Below are 25,096 nucleotides of genomic sequence, written 5' to 3'. Positions count from 1 at the left end.
AATCCAAAACGCAGCGTTTAACTTAAACTCGTCCGCAAAAAACAACCTTGCATCGACCGATGCAATCCCTAAACCGGGATTTCGGTTCGCGGATGTTACACTTATTATGATTCTCAATTGATATTATTGGATTAACAGTGTACATTTAAAGCTAATAAGATCTTACCGAATATGTAATAGTTTATTAAACACAAATTAGATATTTCATAAGATGTATTCATCTTGAATTAGTTGTTATATTATAGGGATGTGATTAACAGGATGTGATTACATAATTTGGGTTATTAAATTCGACATGCAAATTAGAACTTTTCTAAGATACAATGGGCATTAATTGACATTAATTGGATGTAAATAAGTACGCTATGGATTAAAAATCGGCCCAAAATATTCGGCAATCTTAAGGAGGATCCGGATAATTGAATCGGTTATAATTTTAGTTAAAAACCCGACCCGAAGTTGGCAAAAAGTGATGTCATCCTATTTTAGTCCAAAAATATAATCCGAGCTCTATATGTGCATATACTTGTTTGGTTACAAATATCCTAAGACAATTTTTAATATATATCCGTTTATAAAAATTTAAATCACATTATATGCTAGAAAATATCTAAAATTTTATTAACTTTATGTATTAAATAGTAATTAAAATAATTAAACAAAAGATTAAATAAAAATGAAAGGAGAATTATATTTTAATCTAACATATTGATTTAAATTAGATAGATATATTTTAGGAAATTAATATTATCAAATAAAGAAATGATTGTGTTTGGTTGTAAAGATTGTAAAGAATTTAGTTGAATCTTGTTTGGATATAAAGATAAGAGAGGATGACACAAAAATGTACTTCAAATATGTTAAGATGGATGTAAATGATTCAATCTACAAAATATTCAATTTTTATTAATATTATTCTTTAAAAATAATATCTATTGAGTTAAAAAATTTACTGAGTAACGGGTCAAAATTTGAATATTTAAAATCAATTTCATACTTTTTGTTGAATTTTATAATTTTATATAATATAATAAACTTTAAATAATTTATTTTGAAATGTTTTTAAAATATTGAAACTTGATTTCAAAGTTAGAAACTATAAACAATCTAAATTTGTTTGTTATAGCAATGTCAATAATATGTCATTATAATATGAAAGAATTTCATAAAACCAAGTATATTAAAACAAAATGTGTAACAATATATTAAATTACTCATAATATAATAAATCGCTTTTTAAAAACCAAATTCACAAAATAAATGTCTTTTTCAAACCACCATATTTAACATATGATTTTATTGCATAATATTTTATCTAAAAAACTTTTAAAAACAATAATATAAATTATATTTTATAAAAAATACAATATAAATAAAATGAATTTCAAATCTTGTCTTAATCTAGTTATATATGAAAATACTAAATGGTCTTAATCTAGTTATATATGAAAATACTAAATGGCTAAATTTTTGGGCCCAACTTAACTAAAAAAGATTACAAGGTAGAAATTATAGTTTCTTCTCTCAAGTATGTTTGCAAAATACTTACGGGGCTAATTAGGTTTATAACCTACTTCTATGTAAAGATTAAATAACTAACTGACGTTGTGTCAGTTTTCTTTACAAACTATAATAATTTTTTAGATGGGCAAAGGGATGGCTAAGTACTAAATTATCATTTAAAGTTATAGTGATTACAAGATTGCAAGATAATTATCATCTGGTTACCACAACGATGATATTGGGTAGATACGGAGGAGAAGGTGATCGCTGTGAAAATGTTAGTATACGAACAAAAATAATGAAGTGTACAAATTTGTTATAAGTTGTATTTGTTCCACGTACAGCGTGACGTCAGTGTCGCACTAATGATAATTTACACTTTATGTTTGTGCTCACTGCTCAGTATATTCAATATTGTATAGAATGTATTATGTATATTGTATACATATATATGAGGGGGAGGGAGCAAATATAAATAATATTATAGATATTTTTTTTCCGACGATAAAGAAAGAGATCTTAGTGGACTTCTGCAACTTAAGGCTGTATATGTGACACACACACGTCCTATTGTTTCCTATCTGTCCGACTACCTCGAACCTCTTGTGCCTTGAAGCACAGGCTGTCCAGGTGATACATATCCATTATCATATTTTATTTTGAATAAAACCCATTATCATATTTACATCGAAATAAATATATGGTATATATATATATATATATATATTACATAGTGATGCATTAGTGTATGAAATCATTGATGCATTAGTGTATGAAATCATACTGTATTACTCTAATGTATTTTTATATTTGTTGCAAATTTTGTTGTTAATCGTTTATAGGATAAAAGTAAATTAATAAATAATAATATGAATTTTGCAGTGTAAATAAAAATTACTGATAATAAAGTTTTACTTACTATAGTGTATTACTTTATTGCCATTGTTTTTCGTGTGCATCCTAAATACTTAATGAAATCATATTACTTATAGTATTATATTATGAAATTGTTCTAGATTTTTTTTTATCAAAAAAAAAAAGAAAAAGAAATAAAACGTCAGGAGTCAGGTGGCAATTGGCATGGTTCTTGAGAAAGTCTGAATTGGTGAATGGGAACCCATCTCTCCGCCTTATGCCTCTTTTTCCGATAGACAAATAATAAGATCCATATTTCTTCCCTTTTCTCTATTATTTTGTAAAAGAAAAAAAATCATATAGATTCTCACCAAAAAATGGTGAAAAAAAATCAGATATACCATCTATCTATTTGTGTTCCTAAAATATTTCCTCCTTTCGTTTAATAAATTAGTAAGTTAAATAACTCAATAATTTTTAATTTAATAATCTCATAACTAGTGCCTTTCGGTTATTAAAATTTTAAACTAGTCATGAGATTTCTCCTTTTGTTTCATGTGATCTATATATTTCGAATTTAATTGATATCAGTAAGTTAACAGTTAAAACTATATTTAAACTAGTCATGAGATTATTAAATTAAAAATTATTGATAACCAATTATAATAATTTCTTATATAATTTTTTTTACTAGAAATTAATCATCGATAAAACAAAGGGATCAGTATATAAGATGTACTAGTAAAATTGTGTTTGCTTAAAAAAAACAATTACTGATACATTTAGCTATTTTTAGCCTTACTAAGTTAGGGATTCTAATTTTATTATTATCTTCAGAACAAACAAAATATTCAGACCAAAGCCATTGCATTTGCATGTGGGGGAGAAAAGAACATGAAGGCATTCTTGGCAGAGAAATACACGTGTCAAAAGCCCGTATTGCCACCTACTGTATGTACGCCAATAGCCTTATGCTACAACTGTTGCATAGATTGTTACAAATATGGAAACCTAATACAAAGAAGTACTGGACCGACCATGTGCTTTATATCCTCATCAATCTCTGAAAATATATTCCCCTTTTATTTCTAATAAATTAAAAAAAAATTAGATAGATGTGTTGATTTTTTTATTAATACATTTATTGATATAATTATTCCTTAATATTTTCAGTAAATTTTATACGCACACGTGACGTGAGTGACATTTTCTTAAATTATATTCCTTCAGATGTTTGGTTAACTTAAAATTATGGTTTTTTGGTGTTGTTAAATATGGTTTCATGTTCATCCGTCTAAATATCATCAATTAGAATCAACATGAAATCATGATGGTTTAGTGTAACGTTAAAGTTTCGACTAACAACTGAATACGATATACTAATAATATATTTTATGAATTTGTATTTCGTCGGTAATTTTTTATGACCGGTTTGGAGTTTTATGGTGTAAGAAAGATCCTGACATCGTCTTTTTAAAAAACGATTTAATTTGCTTTCATAATTGTCCTTTGAAATGTTTTTGTAACCCGTAATTGTTCATTTTAATCATAAGAAACACTTGACAAAATGCCCCGACCATGAGGGTGGGTTTAATTCCCGATGAAAGGATGCAATTGCATAGTATAAAACTATAAACTATAAAACAGTAAAAAACGTAGAGTTCCTACATTTTAACTGAATAGATCATTATAATTAAACGTTTCTCAGAAGCACAATAATTGGATTGTGAAAACTAAACAGCAATAGTTAAAACCAATGTTTTATTTATTTCTTTTATGTTTCTTTAATAAATGTGCAGTCACTAGTCACTACACATGACCTACTGTGACAAACTATTAAAATAAATTCCACAAAACAAAAGACCCCAATTGTTGAAACATGTTTAGATTTCCAAGTTCTAGCTAGCGTTACTTTGCGTTATCAAATTTGTTTGGCTATGCATCCGATTTTGTTAATGACGAAATATAAAATCACTACTAATTAATTAGTTATATAGTCCTAACTAATTACTTAATACTTTATTGATTGCATCCTACTAAATTAACGTTGAATTGTTATAGTAATTCCAAAGTCATAAATTTACCCATTATTTCCTCAATACTATAGTACTGTTTTTTTGTTTTCAAGCAGTTCTATAGTGTACTATAACAAGCTAATTATAAAAAAAAGCATAAAAGCATAGTACTAGTTAGTAGTTACGCTCTAGTTAATGGCAAGGCACAGAGCGCATGGTAACGCTTCTGTGCTTGATTCCATATCGTACGCCTAATGGTAACCAGGAAGCATAACGTAAACGTCGATACACAGAGACTCTCCAATCTCAGAATCGGTGCACTAATTGTTGGTATTTAAAATGAAATCTTAGTTCCACCCTTTTTGTTATGTAATTTATTGATTATTGGTATTATATATTAATTTAAATCATTTGTTGTTTTTTTTATTAGGCCATCTTCAATCTTACTCTATTTTAAAATCAAATCTCTATTTTATAGCAACATTTGCTTCAGATTATTTTATATATAGAGTAATTCTATTTGTTTGCCAAAAAAAAAAAAAAAAAAGAATAATTCTATTGTTATCTCTAATTTTCGTCTTATATATTAGTCATGTAATGCTTATAGTTTAATTCTTATACGTATAATTCGAACACATGTGATGTTAAGACAATAAACACATAAGCAAAAAATTGTGTCTTTTTATTTGGTTCTTTCGACATGTGTCCGAAGTTTTAATGATGAAGCATATGTTATGTTAAATTAGCTTTTAAAAATAACTCTTGAGTCTTGACTAATGATATTATTAATTAATATTTAAATAACTATCCAATTCTAAGAAAACATCAAGCAATATACTACAGAGATCATAGAATAAAATTACACGAACTCGAATACTATATTACAATTTGTGCGGGAATTAAATTTTGTAAGATACATCATGAGTAAATTGATAAGAATAATAAAGTAAAAATAAAGGGATAAAATCCGAGCAACCAATGAATTGGTAAAGCAGAAAAAACGGTGTTGGTGTAATTGATGACGCAGCTGATGATACTTTTCAGCTGTCCCCGTGAAAACCTGTTGTCGTCTCTTCCCTCTCCCAATGACAATTACCCAAACTACGAGTCCTCTTCATTATTTCTTTTACTACTCACTTATTATTTTATAAAGTACTAAAATCACATACACCTTTTTTTATTATTCAAGAAGAGACCAATAATTCATCAAAAAATAAAAGTTACAGAAAAAAGTCATTTCGACCCACAAAAGAAATTAAAAAAAAACCCATAAAAGTAAACACATTTTCATGATAAAAAGAGTACTAATTATCGTACCCGTTACATCATGTACCTAACAGAAGAAACGCGATACATAATATATATAGAATGCTTGTTTTTCAAAATTATTTTTGCCTATAATTTTTTTATATTTATGATAAAGGAGCCCTATGAGGAGCACCTTTCCTTCTATTACCAAGTGATGAAAGAACCATCCCAGGCAAGTAATGGCTCTCTTGCTTCTTGTTCTTGTTCTTCTTCTCTCTCTTACTACTACTGTTGTTACCTTGCTCCGATTGATCCGAAATGACCATCATATCCTCTGAATCCTCCATCGTCGACATCTCTTCGAGCTGATCATGTCCGTCCATTCTCAAACCCTCGAACGTGAAATCCGATTCATCAATTCTATAGAGAATGCTTGATAAATCATCTCCTTGATATGATAAGTAATCCACCTGCATTCAAAATTTTTTTAATCATTGTTAGGTAACATAATTGTGTCCTACTATAATAATAACAATACATATGGCTAATATTGGACATGATAGTTCATAACCTAGGAAAGTGCCCACTTTGTACTTGCACATGTGTTTTAAGAATATTAAACAAATGAACACATAATCCAAGATTTTTTTAACATGATTATAAAGCATGGAGAATAAAAAAAAAAAACAGCTGTTTCCCAAAGTTTTTGTTATTTCAACTTGAGAGTAATGATTTATTAAAAAATAAACTTTACTACTATTTCATATGGTTAAAAGTTGAGCAATCATTCTATTCTATTATTATTTCTATTTTTTACTAGAATACAAACAATCAACAAGAGAATCTCAAGAATTATTGGGTCTCACTTTTGATATTCATGGGTCAACTTTGCCAACAACTTATAACTAAATTTACATGTTTTTATTGCGCTAGTAAGAAAATAAATTCAAATTAAAAGGTTTAATTTATCTTCTTATTCAAATAAAAGAATGAATATGTAATATATTATTTACCTTGCAGGAGAGTGAACAAAAGTGGAATGGTTCTTGAAGGATTCTATCACAAGTGAAGCAAACATTTGAAGACACCTTAGCTCTTGATTGTGGTCTTTGGTTTATGAATATCACTTTGGCTCCATTAATTGTATATGGCTGGATTTACAAACTGTCAATCAGTACAACAAATTAAACTTAAATCAAAGCCTTGAAAAAAAAAATATAGTATTCACCTGAACATATGAACAATCTATGAGCTTCTCAAGATCACTCAACCGTACGACGTCATGGTATACGTATCGTCTCACCTGCCAATTATTCATAAACGAAAGGGCTTAATATATAAAATGTAAAATAATAGGGTAAACGTCATAGTTACTGCAAAAAAATTTCTCTCCCAAAATTCAAATCAAACCAAGGATGGATTTACTTGCACCAATAATGTTTTGGGGAATAGTGGATAATTATAAAAAAAATTAAACTGATAAAAACAAAAACCTGTGGGAAAGAAGTTAAGGGAAGTGAAGGAAAAGGAATTTGGTCAAAGCTTTGATGTTCTTTGAAAGCAACAGCTCAAGAGAAGTTGAGCAGAGAAGACAATAATTTTTAAAGGAACTAAGCAAATTGAAAAGAAGAAAGAATAAAAAAGATGTGAAAAGATACATACTATATATAGAAACAAACCAAATTCACACAATAGACAATTCAAGTCCAATTACTATCATCACATACATAAACTATGTATACATGCTTTCAAACATCTACAATTTACAACATAAATTAGAGAACTGATCATATGTTTTAGACTTTAATTAGAGGATAACTGAAACCAAATCTTAGTAGATGGCTTAAATAAAGGGTCTTTTAAGAAGATGAACATTATTATTAAAAGAAACATATTTTTGGGGAGAAGAAAAAGTTTATGATAATGAAAGGTCCATTAAAATAAAATAAAAAGGTTTTATAGTACATTCCAAAAGCTCTATAATTTTCAATTACAAAGATTACTACTATTTGCATGTGAATTCCAATTAAACTCGAATCCAAGGCCAGAGTAAAAACAAAACCCATCAATTCATTTTTTTCCATGGAATTGAGAAAATTTCTGGAAAAACCACCAAAAAAAAAAAAAAAAAAAAAAATCCACAAAAACAAGGGTTTTAGAAATTTAGGCTTAAATTTGCTAACGTGGTTGTGAGTATAAGATGGGTGCAAGTTACCAAGTACAAACTTCACTACAATCCAAACATATTTTTTCATGATTTTTTTTTTATCGGAGTAACAGAATAAAACATACGTACGCAGTGATTCTAGTTTGCGTAGGTGTGAGTAAGTGTAAGTAAGTACAAGTTTTCATCAAATTAAAAACAAAAAAAATCAATAATCACAAAAATAAAAAAGCATGGGTATTGAAATTGTCTCGAGATCGAATCAAGGGTCATCGAAATTTTCTCAAATTTGTCGTTAGATCAAAGAGAAAATTTCAATTAAAATTTGAGAAAAATTAGTGAAAATTTTGTTGGAAGTGAGTTTAGTACCTGAAGAAGAGGATGAGAGCGATGGGAAGGGAGACAGTGAGGACAAACACTGAGACAACAGAGTAAGCAGAAGACGTTCTTTTCGCTTTTACGGCGAGTTTCGTGGATTCCACAGCTCGAGAAGAAAGTTTCAGCCAGTAGTCCTTCAAGCCATGCAGGTTTCGTTGCCACCATCATCATCATCTCTTCTTCTTCCTCCTCACCTTCTCTAACCATTTATCTTAATTAAAAAGAGTTCGAATTTTTTCACTCAATTTCAATATATAGCCCTATTGATGAAGAAGCAAGAACCCTAAGAGAGATTGAGATTTTGATTGGGAGCTTTGGACCTTAAATTTGGAGAGTGTGTGTGTGTGTGTGAAGAAGAAGAGAGTGTAAATGTTTATATAATATCTAATGTTATATGTATACGTGGGTGTATATGTGTATGTATATTGCTTATTTGTTTTGTAATGTAGAGGAGGTTCCAGAATTATTGTCGCTACGTATAGAAAGAGAAAGTCTTGGTTGGGTGGGAGAAGGAGAAAGGGAGAAAGAGAGAAAGAGAGAGAGAGAGAGAAGGTCTTTATTGAGAAAACAAATGTTCCCAGAAAGATCAAATCTTCTCTCCATTGGCGAAATATCAAAAATTTTGTGTGACAAAGTGTCATCATACATTATATTGAAGTTTAAATCTTAATTTTTTCATGGGGCAATAACACAATTCAACATTCTTAAGTTTTTGATTACCTTTACATGGAACAAAAAGATTGGAGGAGATCCTCCGGAGGGGGTTTTATCTTGTTTCCTTTTGAAACTTACTTTACTTGAAACAATATTACTACTTACTAGTAGTATACTACTGATGTGTATATAATGTATATCTCTTTATTTTCTTCTTGATGTTGTTGTTGTGTGCATTTATTACGATATATATACTTATAATTTTGTGAAAGGACAAGTGTCCGAGAGGATTAGTTTGTTTGGACGGATCTCTAAGGCTAAATTACCTCTTCAGGATATGATATATGAGTCATGTTTTTACCGTCGTTAGCAAGTAGCAACAAAAGAAAAGGTAGTTTTTATCTGGTTAAAGATTTTACTAGCTAGAATTCACCTTTAATAGATATTTGAAAATCTTATGGAGGTGTAAAGATATGGAGTGAATCACACGACGTTAAGAGTATATATATATGATTGTGGATCTTAACATGAAAATAAAACGATTGTGACTAGTACATCTCCTCAAACCTAAAACCAAAACAAATTTTATATGATTTCATTTGATAAGCCACTTAAAAATCAGTAATTTTTAGGCTTTGTCGTGAGTTCTATACCAGTTGAGTTTTTGTTTTTTTTGATAAAATTTACTAAATTAATAAATAATAATGTATATAATGTATTATTATAAATACTATAGTTTAGATATATGCCAAAAACATTAGTCTGGTATATATGATAAAGTTTATTAATTTAATAAACAAGAAAGAACAAAACACACACAAGAGAGAGTATATGGATGGCAGAGCCAGAGACGTTGGCCTTGGCAAGAGTGCTCCTCTTTTCTTTTGTTTTAAAGCTTTTGAGGTACTCTTCTCTTTTCTCCTCACCTCGGTTTCGTATAAAGCTTTCTCATATTTTTTTGTTCTCTTTGTATCTTGTCTAGTTAAATCTGCTCTATAAAAATGTGTTTGTTACTTGTTAGTTCGTATATAATTTTGGTTATTAGAATTAGTTGTGCATGGTTTCTGAGATTGTTGAAGACTAACCGTTGCATCACAAGAATATGATCGAAGTTACATTTGAAATTTCATTTTACATGCGATTCCAAGTTAGTCTAACATAGATGATTTAAATATATGTATTTTAAAAAAAAAAAAAAAAAGAAATTTCAAATAAATTATAATATTATAACTTATTTGTTCTTTGTTTTTAGAAAACTTAACATCGATATACTATTGGTGTCACGTAACAAACTAGTTTGTTCTAATAAAATTCAAAATCCGTTGTCAAGGAAACACCTGAAATAATATATAGATACAGTATTAGATTTTTTTTTTTTTTTTTTCCTATAACAAATAGAATTGTAGATCGAAACTAATTTATAATTTTTGAGATAATATACAGATTTTGATGTTTAAAAGCCCATATACTTATTGTGCTTAAATAGGTTCAATTTCAAATCCACCAAAGGCCCCTAACATCATCTACTTAGGTCGAAGAAGATATTTCACATTACTCTCGCCGTCCGATTCCGATCAACAAAACACGACGGAGCAAAAATGGAGAACTCGATCCCGACTGATCTCATCGTCGAGATAGTCTCGAGATTGCCAGCAAAATCAGCAGCTAGGTGTCGCTGCGTGTCGAAGCTATGGAGAACCATCCTCCGCCGTCAGGAATTCACCGACTTGTTTCTAACCAGGTCCAAAGCTCGTCTACGACTCTTACTTGCGGTTAAACAAGACGGTGAGTGGGGCTTTTACTCAACTCCTCAGCCGCAGAATCCATCTGAGAAGTTTTCTCTTGTAGTAGCCGCCGCTGATTTTCATACCAAGTTCTCTAAAGGCATAAGCAAATACAATTGTAGCTATGCCTCTGGATTGATCTATTTCCATAAGATGTGTATCCCAAGGGAAGATGAAGATCTAAAGCATGTGATATGTAACCCTCTCACAGGACAGTATGTGATCTTACCTCAACTTAGAAGAGGTGTTTCACATAGCTATTCGTATAGCTATTTAGGGTTTGATCCGATTGACAAGGAATTCAAGGTATTGTTCATGCTACTCGTGAATTTATAGCTTCTAGTGGTACAGATCATTATATTTTGACACTNCCTAGGGTTTGATCCGGTTAATAAGGAATTCAAGGTATTGTTCATGTCTACTTGTTCCTATATAGCTTATAATGATACAGATCATTATATCTTAACACTGGGAACTGGGGAATTGAGGTGGAGGGAGATCAAATGTCCTTTTACACATGAGCCTCTTTGGGAAAGGATATGCATCGATGGTGTTTTGTATTACTCAGCTCAAGTTGATTATGATGGAGGAAGGTCTAATGTGATAGTTTGCTTTGATGTTAGGTCTGAGAAATTCAAGTTCATAGCCGCACAACGGTATTATAATCATTTGGTAAACTATAAGGGGAAATTAGGTGTGATTAAGTTGGAGTCTGCTTATAGTTGTGTTGAGTTGAGTATGTGTGTTCTAGAGGATGTTGAGAAACAGGAATGGTCTAAACATGCCTACACTTTGAGGCCTGCGAGTCGAGTTGTTAAGTTTAGTCGCGATAGATCCGTTGTTTGGGTGACTGCTTCAGGTGAAATTGTTTTGTCGACGGATTATGCATGTTATCCATTTTATGTTATCTACTTCAATCCGGAAAGGAACACTCTCCAATTTGTTGAAATGCAAGGTGTTGGAGGAGCTAATTGTGATTGCCGCCTATACCCCTTTGTAGACTATGTAGAGGATCTTAGTCTCAATGATGCAATGCTACTCATGCCAAGCCCTTTAGAATTAGGCCGAAATATAGTTCCCGAGATGCCAAAACCATGACAACGTCGGCATACATCTCCTGACCTCTCCAAGTCTTCTCAATCTGTGAAGAACAAAGAGCAGAACAAGTATGGATTATCATCAGCTAACCTGCTCTATGGCTCAGTTGGCTTAGCTATTTCATCTGTTGTTTTATTTAGTTTGTTTTTCGTTTTCTTTTTAAAGTTCTATCATTCTGCTGGCTAAGCTTAGCTAAATTTGTCACATATGGGACATAATATCAAAACGCCTAATCAATAGTATGTTTTAAAGGTACATGATAGACTATCTCTGTTGCATTGTAGTATATCTAAATTAAACTCCAAAATTATTGTATTCTTTCTATGACCATATCACAATGTTTAAGGTTGTAAGTTAGGAACAACTGCATATCATTGGCAGTTGTTAAAATGCATATATTGTCTATACACATACTACTACTCTTCCGTTCTACTGCCGAATCACCAAAATGGTTTATCACTACCATAAATTTAATGAGGTTCTGATTGGGAGCTTTGGACCTTAAATTTGGAGAGTGTAAATGCTTTTTTAATCTTTAATATTATTGAAAGTGAAGTACATTTTGAAAATGTCTAAAATTTTACTATATTAGTAATGTGTCATTACCTTAAAGACTAAAAAGTCAGCTCATTAAGCATAAACTCGGTTTAACATTATTCTATTTATCTATGTATCCAAATAAGTCTCAATTAATTTATATATATACATTTAGTAAGTACATTTTGTTAAAAAAAAGCTTGAAGTTCTATACTATTTACAATCCTATGCCATTGACATTTATTGTTTGTTAAGAAAATTAGAAACTAATATTTATTATATCTAACAAAATTTCCTAAAATTATTTCTTAATATATCTAATTACACTTTTCTAATTTTTTTCTCTCCTTTCATCTTTATATGATTTTATTTATTTTAAATATTATTTTATTACATAAAACATATAATAAAAATACAAGTTATTTCTCATATGTTGCACTGAATTTCTTAAAACAGACGTATATTACTCTGTCAAAAAAGTGTATGTATTAAGTTCCATATCAGGTATAAAATTTTAGACAATGGTTCAGAACCATTATAAATAGTACTAATATGTTTAAGGGACAATGTTATATGGCAGGACGGTTTGGGTTGATATTAATATAAATTTAAAATATTGTATATTTGGTGCTAACACCATCAATATTAAAATATTGTACATATTTAAAGTGATTAAATTATGATTATGTAGAAAAGAATTGTCGTGTCGTATATCACGAGTTAAATCTTAGAATTAACAATCAAATACGATTATATAAATACAATTATAAATATCAAATAAAACAAATAAAATTAACTAACAACCACAACTTTATAATTTTAATAAAAATATAGTATCGCGGTGTATCACGAATTAAAATCTAGTTCTCTACCATCATTACAACCAAACAAAATAATTTTTTATTTAATAAGATTAATTTCAATTTTTTTTAAATCTATCTACCTAATTTAAAGTAATATATTAAATAAAAAAAATATAATTCTTTGGTGATGCCTACGTGGGAGTGAGAGATTGAGAATTTGAGAGACAATTCAACATTCTTAAATCTTAAGGTTTTAATTACCTTTACATGGAAGAAAAAAATTGGAGATACTCTGGAAGGGGTTTATCTTGTTTCCTTTTGAAACATTTTGAAACTTTTGAACTAATTCAGTATATTTGAATTTTTTTTCTTAACAAATAGAATTGTAGATCGAAAATAATTCTATTTGTTTCGTGATCGGGAGATGAAGAAGGAAGAGCAGGAGATAGTTCAGATTTTTAATTTGGTTTAGTATTGGTTTTAAGTGGTCAGGTTTTTTAATTTGGTTTAGTGTTGGTTTTAACTTTTAAGTGGTTTAGTATCGGTTTAAGTCGTAAACCAATAAATCCAATGTTTGTGTGTAATGAGGTTTCGAACTTTCAAATTAGGGAGATACGACTAAAACTTCCGATTTGTGTGGTCCGAAATCGCAATTTGAATTTTACGGAGTTGTGGTGCTATATGAATTATCCGAGATCGTTACTTATCCCAAACTAATTTATCACATTTGAGATAATATATAGATTTTGATGGTAAAAAGCCCATAACGTATTGGGCTTGAATAAGTTCAATTTTAAATCCACCAAAGGCCTCTAACATCATCTAATTAGGTCGAAGAAGATATTTATTTCACATTACTCTCGCCGTCCGATTCCGATCAACAAAACACGACGGAGCAAAAATGGAGAACTCGATCCCGACTGATCTCATCATCGAGATAGTTTCGAGATTGCCAGCAAAATCAGCAGCGAGGTGTCGCTGCGTGTCGAAGCCATGGAGATCCATCCTCCGCCGTCAGGGATTCACCGACTTGTTTCTAACCAGGTCCAAAGCTTATCCACGACTCTTACTTGCGGTTAGACAAGACGGTGAGTGGAGCTTTTACTCAACTCCTCAGCCTCAGAATCCATCTGAGAAGTCTTCTCTTGTAGTATCCGCCGCTGATTTTCATATCAAGTTCTCTAAAGGAACAAGCGGGTACAATTGTAGCTATGCCTCTGGATTGATCTATTTCCATAAGATGTGTATCCCAAGGGAAGATGAAGATCTAAAGCGTGTGATATGTAACCCTCTCACAGGTCAGTATGTGATCTTACCTGAACTACCACCTGAACTTAGAGGTGGTTCGTATAGCTATCTAGGGTTTGATCCGGTTAACAAGGAATTCAAGGTATTGTTCATGTCTACTTGTATGTATATAGCTGATAATGATACAGATCATTATATCTTGACACTGGGAGCTGAGGAATTGAGGTGGAGGGAGATCAAGTGTCCTTTTACACATGAGCCTTTTTGGGAAAGGATTTGCATCGATGGTGTTTTGTATTACTCAGCTCAACATGGTATATACGATGTGATAGTTTGCTTTGATGTTAGGTCTGAGACATTCAAGTTCGTAGGTGCAGAAAGCCGTTTTGATCAATTGATAAACTATAAGGGGAAGTTAGGTGGGATTAAGTTGGAGTGTGAACGTATGTTTGGACCTGTTGAGTTGCATATGCGTGTTCTAGAGGATGTTGAGAAACAGGAATGGTCGAAGTATGACTACACTTTGAGTGCTGAGATTGATGTCTTTAATGTTAAAGAGTACCTCTCTGTTCATGGGGTAACCGCTACAGGTGACATTGTTTTGTTGATGAAATCTGCACCTGCACGTGCACTGTTTAATGCTTTCTACTTCAATCCGGAAAGGAAAACTTTCCAAAGTGTTGAAATCCAAGGTGTTGGAGTTGATCGTGATTGCAAATTACAGGCCTTTGTAGACTATGTGGAGGATCTTAGTATTAATGATGATGCAATGCAACTCAAGTCAAGCACTTTTTAAACTATGCCGAAGTATGGTTCCCGAGATGCCAGAACCACGATGACGTCGCCATACATCTCCTGGCCTATCCAAGTCTTCTCAGTCTGTGAAGAAGAAGGAGCAGATCAAGTATGGATTATCATCAGCTAACTTGCTCTATCACTTTGTTGGCTTAGCTATTTTATTTTTTGTTCTATGTAGTTTGTTTTTCGTTTAATTCTAGTTCTATCATCATTTTGCTGGCTTAGCTAAATTTGTCACATGAACGCCTAATCGGTAGTGTTTGTTTTAAAGGTGCATTAGTAGACTAGTCTGTGCTGCATTGTAGTATCCCTAAATCAAACTCCATAAGCATTGTATTCTTTATATGACCATATCACAATGTTTAAGGTTATAATCAAGGAACAACTGTGACTCCCACTGATTAATATGCATATATATTATCTATACACATACTACTCTTTTCGTTCTACTGCGGAATCACCAAATGGTTTATCGTCACTACCATAAATTAAATCAAATCGTATTCTCTACACACTTTCTAGCTACACCAGTTGACCGTGCTCGTATTTAACGATACAAAGAACCTCTATACGAGGGACTCCAGTAGTCAGTTGCACTGTTATCGCGGTACGCGATTGGGGTGCAAGCAATGGGAACCAAACAGAGCCCTCTACTCCTTAGATCTAGATGTTGTTTTGGTCCTCTTTTGTTGTGATCTTCTCTGTCCCATCCTCCCCATGGATCCTACAACCACACATAACTAAATAAATTTTCTTTTCTAAAATATTTTAAAATTTTTAGAAACATATATCTACCACATTTTCTCCTTCAAATATTACCTTAATTGCTGAATTCTTCATATAAGGAGTGCTTAGCAGCTGCATGATGGTTTAAATCACCAACCAAATTGTTAATTAATATAAGTAATTAAGGGTATATATGCTTGCATATGTAGGCAACAATTATTATTTTCGTACATTTTATCGTATATATAAAGCATGTTACCTTTACTTGCTCTTGATAAAAGTTTATATAAGTGATGGCTTCTTGAAGCACAGAAGCAGTGTCCGTCTGAAATGTTTTCAAACCAAATGTTTTACTTTCTTCCTTGTAACATATAAAGGAACGTTGAAAGAGAGAAACAAAAATTAAAAGCTAAATAGAAAGAAAAAATACGGTCTTATCTTTGTAGTACCTTTCCAAAGGGAGACACAATTTGCTGTAGAGTCGTGATCTTGTCTCGAAGCTTGGCTTTGGGTAGTTCCTGCTATTTATTTTTCGAAAATAATAATGTAAGTATAACGTTTTTTTATTTTATTTATTTATTTATTAAAACAGTATAGTTTCTTCCAAACAGATTTGCAATATTAGACTCGATACCTAAATACATCAAAAATCAAAAAAACTAATTAACTATGTATGTTTCAACAGAAAAATAAAGATTACTATCAAAACAAATTTACTACTATCAAAAGTAAGTGCTTGTCAACGTACAATTTTGCTTTTATCAAAAAAGAAAAAGAAAAACGTACAATTTTACTGTTTAAGTAGATAAATGTATATTCACTTGTTTTGTTTTTTAGTTATCCGATTAAAAACTCATTATTTTTGGCATGCATTTATACGTACTTACGTACACACATATATAGCATAGAGATTACCTTCTCCGGTGAAAGTGTAGAGCCACCACCGCACTTGGCCTTCTTCGAGACTTCATCGGAAATTTCTTCACATCTTTTCTTCTTTCCGGCGCTTGTTGTTCCCAACCTCACAGTTGCCTACAAAAATAGCTTCCAAGTCCGTGTATAACGTCGGTACANATATAAGTAATTAAGGGTATATATGCTTGCATATGTAGGCAACAATTATTATTTTCGTACATTTTATCGTATATATAAAGCATGTTACCTTTACTTGCTCTTGATAAAAGTTTATATAAGTGATGGCTTCTTGAAGCACAGAAGCAGTGTCCGTCTGAAATGTTTTCAAACCAAATGTTTTACTTTCTTCCTTGTAACATATAAAGGAACGTTGAAAGAGAAAAACAAAAATTAAAAGCTAAATAGAAAGAAAAAATACGGTCTTATCTTTGTAGTACCTTTCCAAAGGGAGACACAATTTGCTGTAGAGTCGTGATCTTGTCTCGAAGCTTGGCTTTGGGTAGTTCCTGCTATTTATTTTTCGAAAATAATAATGTAAGTATAACGTTTTTTTATTTTATTTATTTATTTATTAAAACAGTATAGTTTCTTCCAAACAGATTTGCAATATTAGACTCGATACCTAAATACATCAAAAATCAAAAAAACTAATTAACTATGTATGTTTCAACAGAAAAATAAAGATTACTATCAAAACAAATTTACTACTATCAAAAGTAAGTGCTTGTCAACGTACAATTTTGCTTTTATCAAAAAAGAAAAAGAAAAACGTACAATTTTACTGTTTAAGTAGATAAATGTATATTCACTTGTTTTGTTTTTTAGTTATCCGATTAAAAACTCATTATTTTTGGCATGCATTTATACGTACTTACGTACACACATATATAGCATAGAGATTACCTTCTCCGGTGAAAGTGTAGAGCCACCACCGCACTTGGCCTTCTTCGAGACTTCATCGGAAATTTCTTCACATCTTTTCTTCTTTCCGGCGCTTGTTGTTCCCAACCTCACAGTTGCCTACAAAAATAGCTTCCAAGTCCGTGTATAACGTCGGTACATATATAGACTAATTGGTAATATTTGTATTACTGTGGAGTTGAATGGTATATGCGCAGAATAACAATAGTAAAGGTGAATCTAACACCTTTTTTTACACTATTGCATCACATATTTGATATGAACAGATTAGGTAGCATATACGTACCAGTGATGCCGTTTGATGTTCTTTCTTGTTAAACTCGGATAAGTTTAAGGCCTTAAAGCATGGCTTAAACGACGGATTAATATCCGACAATGGCCGACTTAACCTTATATCAAGGAAACCTCTAGAACTTTCAATAGGATCATGGAACAACGAACCACCACCACCAGTACTTGAGCCATTATTGTAGCAAAGAGTTTCCTCGTTTTTCACTTCCAAGGCTTGTCTGTACATAGAAACATCGTCGTTTGTCTGAGAATGATCATGATCGAAGTGATGATGAAGGTTATGGTTCATGTCGGGATTATTCGGTGGCGCGATGGACCAGTGCTTCCCTACAAGATCTGTTAACTTTGACAGCCGTTGGTCACTACGTTGATCGTACCTAACTTGGTTTGTGTCATAGACCCAACCGTTACCGTTATCGCAGGCTGGCTCGTATGATTGTAACTCTGATGTTGTTGATGAGTTTCTTGAAGATGTTAAGTGGTGATTATGATGATGATGATCCATCATTTGATCTCCTAAGCTTCTACCAGGCCTGTTCATTTTATATATAAATGTGTGTATTTTAGAAATGTGATATTTATCACTACAAAATTTAAGGTAAATATGAACTCTATATCTTTATATATATTATGAATTTATGTGTAATTTACATGCTAGCTTATTGTTTTTGCTTACAGAATAAGAAACTATACATATTACATTGCAATACTTTCACTAAATTTTTTTTTGAGAAATTGTAAGCACTAAGCAAATACAAAATGGTAATTCTTCGTTTGCGTTTTACGTTTTCGTTTATATATTGTTCAAGTAATGGCTACGAAAGAAAACATTGTATTTTAAAAATTGTAAAACATAATATTTGATCTAGTAGACGCAATAACCAAAAACAAATATATTAATTATAGTTAACTACTACAACTTTCTTTTACTTTTTAAAAAACAATAAACTACATGTATCTCGAGTGGCCAATAATAAAAGATGGATCTTATATAAGTGCAAAATTATAGGCATACCCTCACCAATCAAACGTTAAATCATTTATTGGGGAACAATAATTCAAAAGAGCTACTAATTTACTTTTGTAAACTAACTTTTAGACCTCTCTTTTGTTTCTAACGTTTTTTTATTTTATTTTTTAGACCTGGAAGCATAAAGCATATTCATTCTTTTTAAAAACAAAGAAAAACAACAATAATATGAACTAGACGATATCTTTATGGAGTGGAGCGTAAAACTTAAAACCTTAAGCTAAACTTTGAATCTACAATTACCGCTATGTGAATTGCAAGTAATAACGCGAAACTCAAAGAAGAAGAATTCATGAGTGGATAAGATAACTATAAAGTGTTTTGATATATAGATACTTACAAGAAGGCAAGACTCCATAGATGATTGTGAGAAGAGGCGACATGGTCGCGGAGCAACTCATCGGAGGAGGAGGGAGGCTGAGCCGGAGCCGAGAGAGAGTGATGATTCGAGGATTCAGCAGTTAGGTCCAAACGATTTGAAGCGTTTACGGTAGAGATCGAGAGATTGTCTTCTTCACAGCTAACGTTTGTGTTTGAGATATTAGTACTACTCTTATGGTAAAACGACGTCGAAGTAATGGAGTTTGCATGATCGTTATGATGATGTTGAACATCTTCCCACCATGATGAACTTGGAGTGCATTCTTCCCTTAACATTTTTTTGCCTTTCTTCGAACCGTTTTTTTTTTTTAGGCTTCGTCTTTTATTTTGTTTGTTAAGAGTCTAGAGGATATGTGCATTAGAGAATATAAAGTGTATGTGATACGATCGGTGGTGGTGACAATATTATATGCGAGTGGGGTATGTCCACTAAGTTACATTTAAAACTACATATAGTTATATATATGTATCTAAGCCACCGAAGATGTGTTATATGCGGTCTGCGTAAGATCGTACGTCAAGTGAAGATGTGTTTGACCTCTACATGACCTTGTCACATTTTTTCGGTAACAAGACGGATCTAAGAATACTTTTCAATCAGTTAAATTCTATAGAAGCTAATAATGTAATATTGGTAGGTATTAATCTTTGGCCTAGACATTAACATGCAGACTCGCAACAAAACTATAAAAGATAGATTCCTATAAACAGCATGCCATGAACCATTTGATACTAGCCAAATGGTTACTGTTTTCTTTGTAATAATTCTTTTTTCAAACGTATTAGATTAGTTAGGAACCAATTGGGTTCCAAAACATGTTTTTGCCTCCGAGAAAGAGGCATTGTCATCAGACTTGTTATTTGGCCAACCTATAATCCACAATCCGCCTATTACGTACCACAATATGCCTCCGTCACACGTGAATGCGGCAGGTTGCCAAAACTCCTTGACATGAGGTATAAGGTGGGTGGTTTGATGTTTATAGGTACATACCCGAAAATTGTTTGTTTCGACCTCTGCATTGGCGAGAGAGAAGGTGTGACCGTATTAAAAGCTCCGCGTTTCAAGAGTGCACAAGGAGTAGAATCGGACTCCGGGACATAGTCATTTGCTAGGTAATCCTTTACGATGATGTGGTTCTATATCTCTATACAATACGTTTATAAAAATTTCATTCGTATTGTTTTGATGAGTGAATATCGTGTGAGAAGCCAATTACTTGGCTTGATTCCCTTGCTACATTAGGTTTGACCAACGTCTATTCTTTTGCTCTCCTGCTTTAATAAAGATGTTGGTTTGCCGACCAAAAGTTTTTTATATTTTTTTCTTTGATCGATCACAAAATTTCTGATAATGAAACTAAAAATATTTAATATTTGGCGCAAAATTGAAGGGATTTAGATGAAGAACATTAAAACTTATTAACTAAATAGTGTTTACGATAAACATATAGTTTATTGCTTTCTACATGCATGTTGTGTTAATACAATTAGAAAGACTTGAGCTTCTGATCATACCGAAAAGAAACAAAAAAAACCTAGGGCGAAGGAGGAAGGTGTAGAAGGGGCAATAGGGTTTATTTCTTTTAATTATTTTTTGGGTCCAATTATTATAAAAAGTGGACACATGATGCCAAACAAATAAATTAAACTAACTTGGATATGTTAATTAAATATGCAAGCGTGATTATTATTGATACACGTTATAATCTTTCTTTTTTTTCGGTAGCCAAAAAGTAAGGGGCAATATGGAATATTAAATGTTTAGAATGTAAGGTTTCAAATCACCAAACACAAAAGCACTCGTTTTTCCAATATACATATTTCCATGTAATACTCCATACCCTTCTCAGTGTGACAGTGTGGGTAATTCAGTTTTCAGTTATTTTGATCGAGTGAAAGATATATGAGCCAATAGCGATTTTATCCGTTGTAAGCATATTGATGAGTGGTGTGTATTATGGAACGCTATATATACAAAAATAAACTTTTAAAGTCATGAGTTCGGTTGCACAAGAAAAAGATTACTAGTTGGATCGAGATGTCTGATAATTACAACAGATCGTAGATTTATTGTTTCTTAATATTGACTTATATCTTAAGCTTAATTAATTTGATGCATACTTGTTTGGTGACACGAAACCTAGCAAATAAAGGATTACGATTCCATATTGGCCCTAACTTTTTTGTTTTCAAAAAGATAATTTAAAGTATTAATCAATAGTCACGCCTGTATAGTTAATCTATTATCGTTTCTTGGTGCGCTATTTATTTTTCTCAGGCTTTCACCCCTTTTAATCCGAGTCCAATTCCACTCCAAAAGTTTCTTGTCTTTTGCTACATCTTTTTATTTCCTTTTATAATATTTTAATAAATATCAATTTATAAAAGGAGATTGAGTGGCCAAATTTTCTGAGGTTGACTTTTGTTAATATTCATTATCATTTATATTTGACTCTTAATTTGTAGTCAATAACCAATCGATAGCACCATAACCCAAAATGGTTTTTTAATGAGGAAAAACATAAAAAGTTCGGTTACATGAAAACTATATAAAATTTAGTGTAAGAGAAAGATTAGGCCAGTCATGAAAGTATTCTAGGCCCATTTATTTATTGGTGTTTGGTTCTTCAGAAGCCCATTCATGCATGCAAGTGCAACGATATATTTCATTTCCTTTGTATGTAACGTATGAAAATGAAACAATCAAGATTTCAGGATGCTACGAAGTTTAAATTTTGCTTATCACAGATTTTGCTATACGGTAAGAAACAAGATCGGGCAAAAACCAGATACAATCCACGTGGGAATATCAACAAAATATTATCAAAACAACACAATTTAACGTCACATCAAACAACACAACACAATGATATTTTTGTAAAGATGAGAAATGAGTTTTTTTTTGTGATCGAAGATAGTAACAGAAAGGAATCTCTTTTCGGTGTTAGAAAGATACTTATCTTTTTTAAAAAATTTGAACATGTATATTCAAAGCACTTGAATATATTTACATACTTAAGTTTTCGTTTGTTCCAATCGATCAACAAACAAATACCAGATGTGCGAGGATGAAGTCATCTATTTGCAGAAATCATACAGATCAACTACATATATTTCCTTATATTACTCTTTTGGAAGATGTGACTACAAATTAGCTAAATCATTCTCATCTTTTACTAAATCAAGAATTAGAGGAATTTCTTGACTTTTAAAAGAATGAATGCTAGAAAATAATTTATTAAAATGTATAATCTGTTGAGATTGAAATTTTAGTTGATTTTGTGTCATGGCAAAAAAATGAAAACAGTTCAAACAAACAAATATATATAGATTTTCAAAAGATACGAATGTTCCAATCAACACAACTTTACAGTGAACAATTGTAATTTTTCATAAATAACCGTTTCAATGATCCATCACAATTTTTCAGAAAATTTCCAAAAAGTACGATTGAAAAAACGCAACTATTGGTCGCATTTATTCGGATTGTTATTATTATATAGATTCCCAGTAAATCTCATAAAGGGGTTATATATATCATTGTTATTGGTGATGTGTTAGGTCTCAGAGTGGATAACTGATCGAGGTATTTATGATCTAAGCTCTAAAGATTTTGCATCACGGCTTTATCTTGTTGAGATCAGTTCAGGGTTGATAGAAGCAGAGAATTTCTTCAAAAACATTCCTGAAAACATGAGGGACGACTCAGTCTACAACACTCTCTTATACTTGTACACAACATCCAAGACAACACGGCACGAAGCCGAAGCCACTTACCAGAAGATGAGAGAGCAAAATATGCTATTGAAACCTTACCCTTACTATAATATGATATCTCTTTATGCTCTTCTTGGAGAAAGACACATGGTCGACGAGATCCTGAGACAGATGAAGGAGAATGGAGTAGAGCATAACAAGAATCTCACGGCCAATAACGTTTTGAAGGCTTACACAAGTGTACCCGACGTGGAGGCAGTGGACAAGTTACTGATGGAGTTAGAAGTTGAAGACGACCCACCATTCTCATTGGCCTGGCAAACGGGGATAAGCATTGCAAAGGCTTATTTAAATGGTGGTTCAAGTAAGAAAGCGATAGAGATGCTGCGTAGAACAGAACTTGTAGTTGATACAAAGTCTAAAGACTCAGCGAACAAGGTGTTGATGGAGATGTATAGGGATGCTGGAGCAAAACACGATGTGTCCCGCCTTGATAGGTTCGTCTATCCGAATAGTAAAAAGGGAGGGAACATGAGAGAATATAAACACAAAGGAAATGACGGAGGCAACTCTTACTACTACGGCAACTCATATTACTATTTCGGTGGTGGTGGTTGTGGTAGGTATAGTGATGGTGATGATAGTGTTGGTGGTGCTGATTGTGGTGCTGGTGATAATGTTGGTGGTGGTGATAGTATTGGTGTTGATGTTTGTGGTGGTTATAGTGGTGGTGGTGATAGTGTTGGTGGTGGTGCTGATTATGGTGGTAGTGGTTGCGGTGGTGGTGATTGTGGCGATTGGGATTGAGAAGAAAACCAAGTAGAGAGTGTGGGTAAGTCATATAGATTATCATTAAAATAATATATGAACTTGTTATTAGTTTTGGGTTACTTTTACTTGTCTAGCATATTTTCCCACCAAAATTAGATGTTATGGGTTTTCGGTGATATGATAAGAGTTTTAATTGCTTAGTATGAATATGATGGTTTAAAGGGTGCCATAATATTCAAGATGGTGCATTATTACAAGCAACACAAGCGATCTTTTGGACCCTTTACAAATAGTCACAATCATAAGCAAATATAAGATATAACAGTCGAAGGATTGTGGAAGTAAGATCGCTTGTTTGTTTCCGTTTCAAATTTTTGTATCCAATTTTCGAAGGAGCTGAGGTAAGTGAATCTGCAAATTTATTGGTTGGATGAGCCAAAGAGTGATCATATCCTTGTCGAAGGGCGAATGATGTCAATTTCCATTGTATACTCGCAACCGAAATAATCGGTTCTTATTTTCTCTTTGATATAATATATAGCGAACATATGGTTTGGTAATTTGTGCTTGATACAAATAACAAAATCAACCAGGCGACCGATGGCTTAGTGATCCCTGATCCGTATGGCATGTAAAAGTTTTGAAACTTCTGAAAAAAGTTCATAATGTAGGAAACCAAAATTTCATTATATATATAATAGGGTGATTTACTCAAATGTTATCAAAATTAGGTAATATTACCAGAATCTACAAACAAAGATTTTATTACTAAAATATTTCGGGTATTTTTAAAATGCCCAGCGTGTCTTTGTTTTATGTTACCGGAAAAAACGTAATTACAAAAATGTCATTGCACGTCAGACGCCACGTCAAAAACGCTGACGTGTAACAATAACTCAGTCATAACGTGTTACAAAGGTATGTTGCGGCTGAGTTATAGGTATAGTCCGGCTGAGTTATGGAAAAAAACATTTGAGTAAGAGCGGATGGCTGAGATAGAGCATAACTCAGCCAAGCGTTACGGCTGACTTATCAAAATCTGCCTGACTTATCAAAATCTGCCTAACTTATCAAAATCTGGCTGAGTTAGAGCATAACTCAGCCAAGAGTTACGGCTGACTTATCAAAATCTGGCTGAGTTACGCTCTAACTCAGCCGTCCTTACGGCTGAGTTTTCACTCCATGGTTGAGTTGTTAAAATTTTGGCTGAGTTATCACTACGACACGACTGAGTTACCATTTTCCGACTAGCTGAG

General features: G+C 32.1%; 6 protein-coding genes and 1 long non-coding RNA gene across 9 annotated transcripts; 4 read left to right on the top strand and 3 right to left on the bottom strand.

Moving 5' to 3' along the window:
* LOC104741716 lies at nt 5,636–8,830 on the bottom strand. The gene is made up of 4 exons (XM_010462620.2): nt 8,155–8,830; nt 6,850–6,924; nt 6,635–6,772; nt 5,636–6,091 (listed from the first exon to the last, which is right to left on the bottom strand). The coding sequence occupies exons 1-4, from the start codon at nt 8,368–8,370 to the stop codon at nt 5,786–5,788; spliced, it is 735 nt and encodes a 244-aa protein (XP_010460922.1). The 5' UTR covers nt 8,371–8,830; the 3' UTR covers nt 5,636–5,785.
* Nucleotides 10,337–10,964, top strand: LOC104741715 (putative F-box protein At1g30930). Its single transcript, XM_019236331.1, has one exon. The coding sequence runs from the start codon at nt 10,416–10,418 to the stop codon at nt 10,935–10,937; it is 522 nt and encodes a 173-aa protein (XP_019091876.1). The 5' UTR covers nt 10,337–10,415; the 3' UTR covers nt 10,938–10,964.
* LOC109128923 (F-box only protein 12-like) lies at nt 10,976–12,017 on the top strand. Its single transcript, XM_019236330.1, has one exon. It carries the CDS (start codon nt 11,016–11,018, stop codon nt 11,697–11,699), a length of 684 nt encoding a protein of 227 aa, XP_019091875.1. The 5' UTR covers nt 10,976–11,015; the 3' UTR covers nt 11,700–12,017.
* On the top strand, nt 13,881–15,463 carry LOC104741713 (F-box only protein 12-like). Of its 2 annotated transcripts, XM_010462616.2 has the most exons (2): nt 13,881–14,337; nt 14,461–15,463. In XM_010462616.2, exons 1-2 carry the CDS (start codon nt 13,941–13,943, stop codon nt 15,081–15,083), a joined length of 1,020 nt encoding a protein of 339 aa, XP_010460918.1. In that variant the 5' UTR covers nt 13,881–13,940; the 3' UTR covers nt 15,084–15,463. The 2 variants fall into 2 exon arrangements, with proteins under 2 accessions (XP_010460918.1, XP_010460917.1); XM_010462615.2 differs by having other exon boundaries at nt 13,882–15,463.
* On the bottom strand, nt 15,391–19,718 carry LOC104741714 (transcription factor bHLH111-like). Of its 2 annotated transcripts, none has more exons than XM_010462617.2 (7): nt 19,309–19,718; nt 17,934–18,471; nt 17,630–17,746; nt 17,164–17,235; nt 16,974–17,039; nt 15,905–15,943; nt 15,391–15,809 (listed from the first exon to the last, which is right to left on the bottom strand). In XM_010462617.2, exons 1-7 carry the CDS (start codon nt 19,623–19,625, stop codon nt 15,633–15,635), a joined length of 1,326 nt encoding a protein of 441 aa, XP_010460919.1. In that variant the 5' UTR covers nt 19,626–19,718; the 3' UTR covers nt 15,391–15,632. The 2 variants fall into 2 exon arrangements, with proteins under 2 accessions (XP_010460919.1, XP_010460920.1); XM_010462618.2 differs by having other exon boundaries at nt 17,164–17,232; nt 19,309–19,716.
* LOC109128924 lies at nt 16,066–16,873 on the bottom strand. Its single transcript, XR_002035289.1, has 3 exons — nt 16,727–16,873; nt 16,261–16,329; nt 16,066–16,136 (listed from the first exon to the last, which is right to left on the bottom strand). It is a non-coding gene; the product is annotated as an uncharacterized LOC109128924 (long non-coding RNA).
* On the top strand, nt 20,302–23,876 carry LOC104743678 (putative pentatricopeptide repeat-containing protein At1g28020). Its single transcript, XM_010464730.1, has 2 exons — nt 20,302–20,313; nt 22,914–23,876. The coding sequence occupies exons 1-2, from the start codon at nt 20,302–20,304 to the stop codon at nt 23,874–23,876; spliced, it is 975 nt and encodes a 324-aa protein (XP_010463032.1).

The sequence above is a fragment of the Camelina sativa genome, chromosome 14 (genome assembly GCF_000633955.1).
Source record: "Camelina sativa cultivar DH55 chromosome 14, Cs, whole genome shotgun sequence".
NCBI classification, from domain to species: Eukaryota; Viridiplantae; Streptophyta; class Magnoliopsida; order Brassicales; family Brassicaceae; genus Camelina; species Camelina sativa.
Note: the sequence above shows the minus strand (reverse complement) of the source record. Positions and strands in the feature narration are given on the sequence as shown.

Coding starts and splice junctions, on each gene's coding strand:
- LOC104741716 (XM_010462620.2), bottom strand. CDS start 8,370: ATGGTTAGAGAAGGTGAGGAGGAAGAAGAAGAGATGATGATGATGGTG. Junction 6,925..8,154: donor GCTCTCATCCTCTTCTTCAG/GTACTAAACTCA, acceptor AATAATTGGCAG/GTGAGACGATACGTATACCA. Junction 6,773..6,849: donor TAGATTGTTCATATGTTCAG/GTGAATACTATA, acceptor TTGTAAATCCAG/CCATATACAATTAATGGAGC.
- LOC104741713 (XM_010462615.2), top strand. CDS start 13,941: ATGGAGAACTCGATCCCGACTGATCTCATCATCGAGATAGTTTCGAGA.
- LOC109128923 (XM_019236330.1), top strand. CDS start 11,016: ATGTCTACTTGTTCCTATATAGCTTATAATGATACAGATCATTATATC.
- LOC104741714 (XM_010462617.2), bottom strand. CDS start 19,625: ATGTTAAGGGAAGAATGCACTCCAAGTTCATCATGGTGGGAAGATGTT. Junction 17,040..17,163: donor TTGTGTCTCCCTTTGGAAAG/GTACTACAAAGA, acceptor AAAACATTTCAG/ACGGACACTGCTTCTGTGCT. Junction 15,944..16,973: donor TTTATCAAGAGCAAGTAAAG/GTAACATGCTTT, acceptor ACCATCATGCAG/CTGCTAAGCACTCCTTATAT.
- LOC104741715 (XM_019236331.1), top strand. CDS start 10,416: ATGGAGAACTCGATCCCGACTGATCTCATCGTCGAGATAGTCTCGAGA.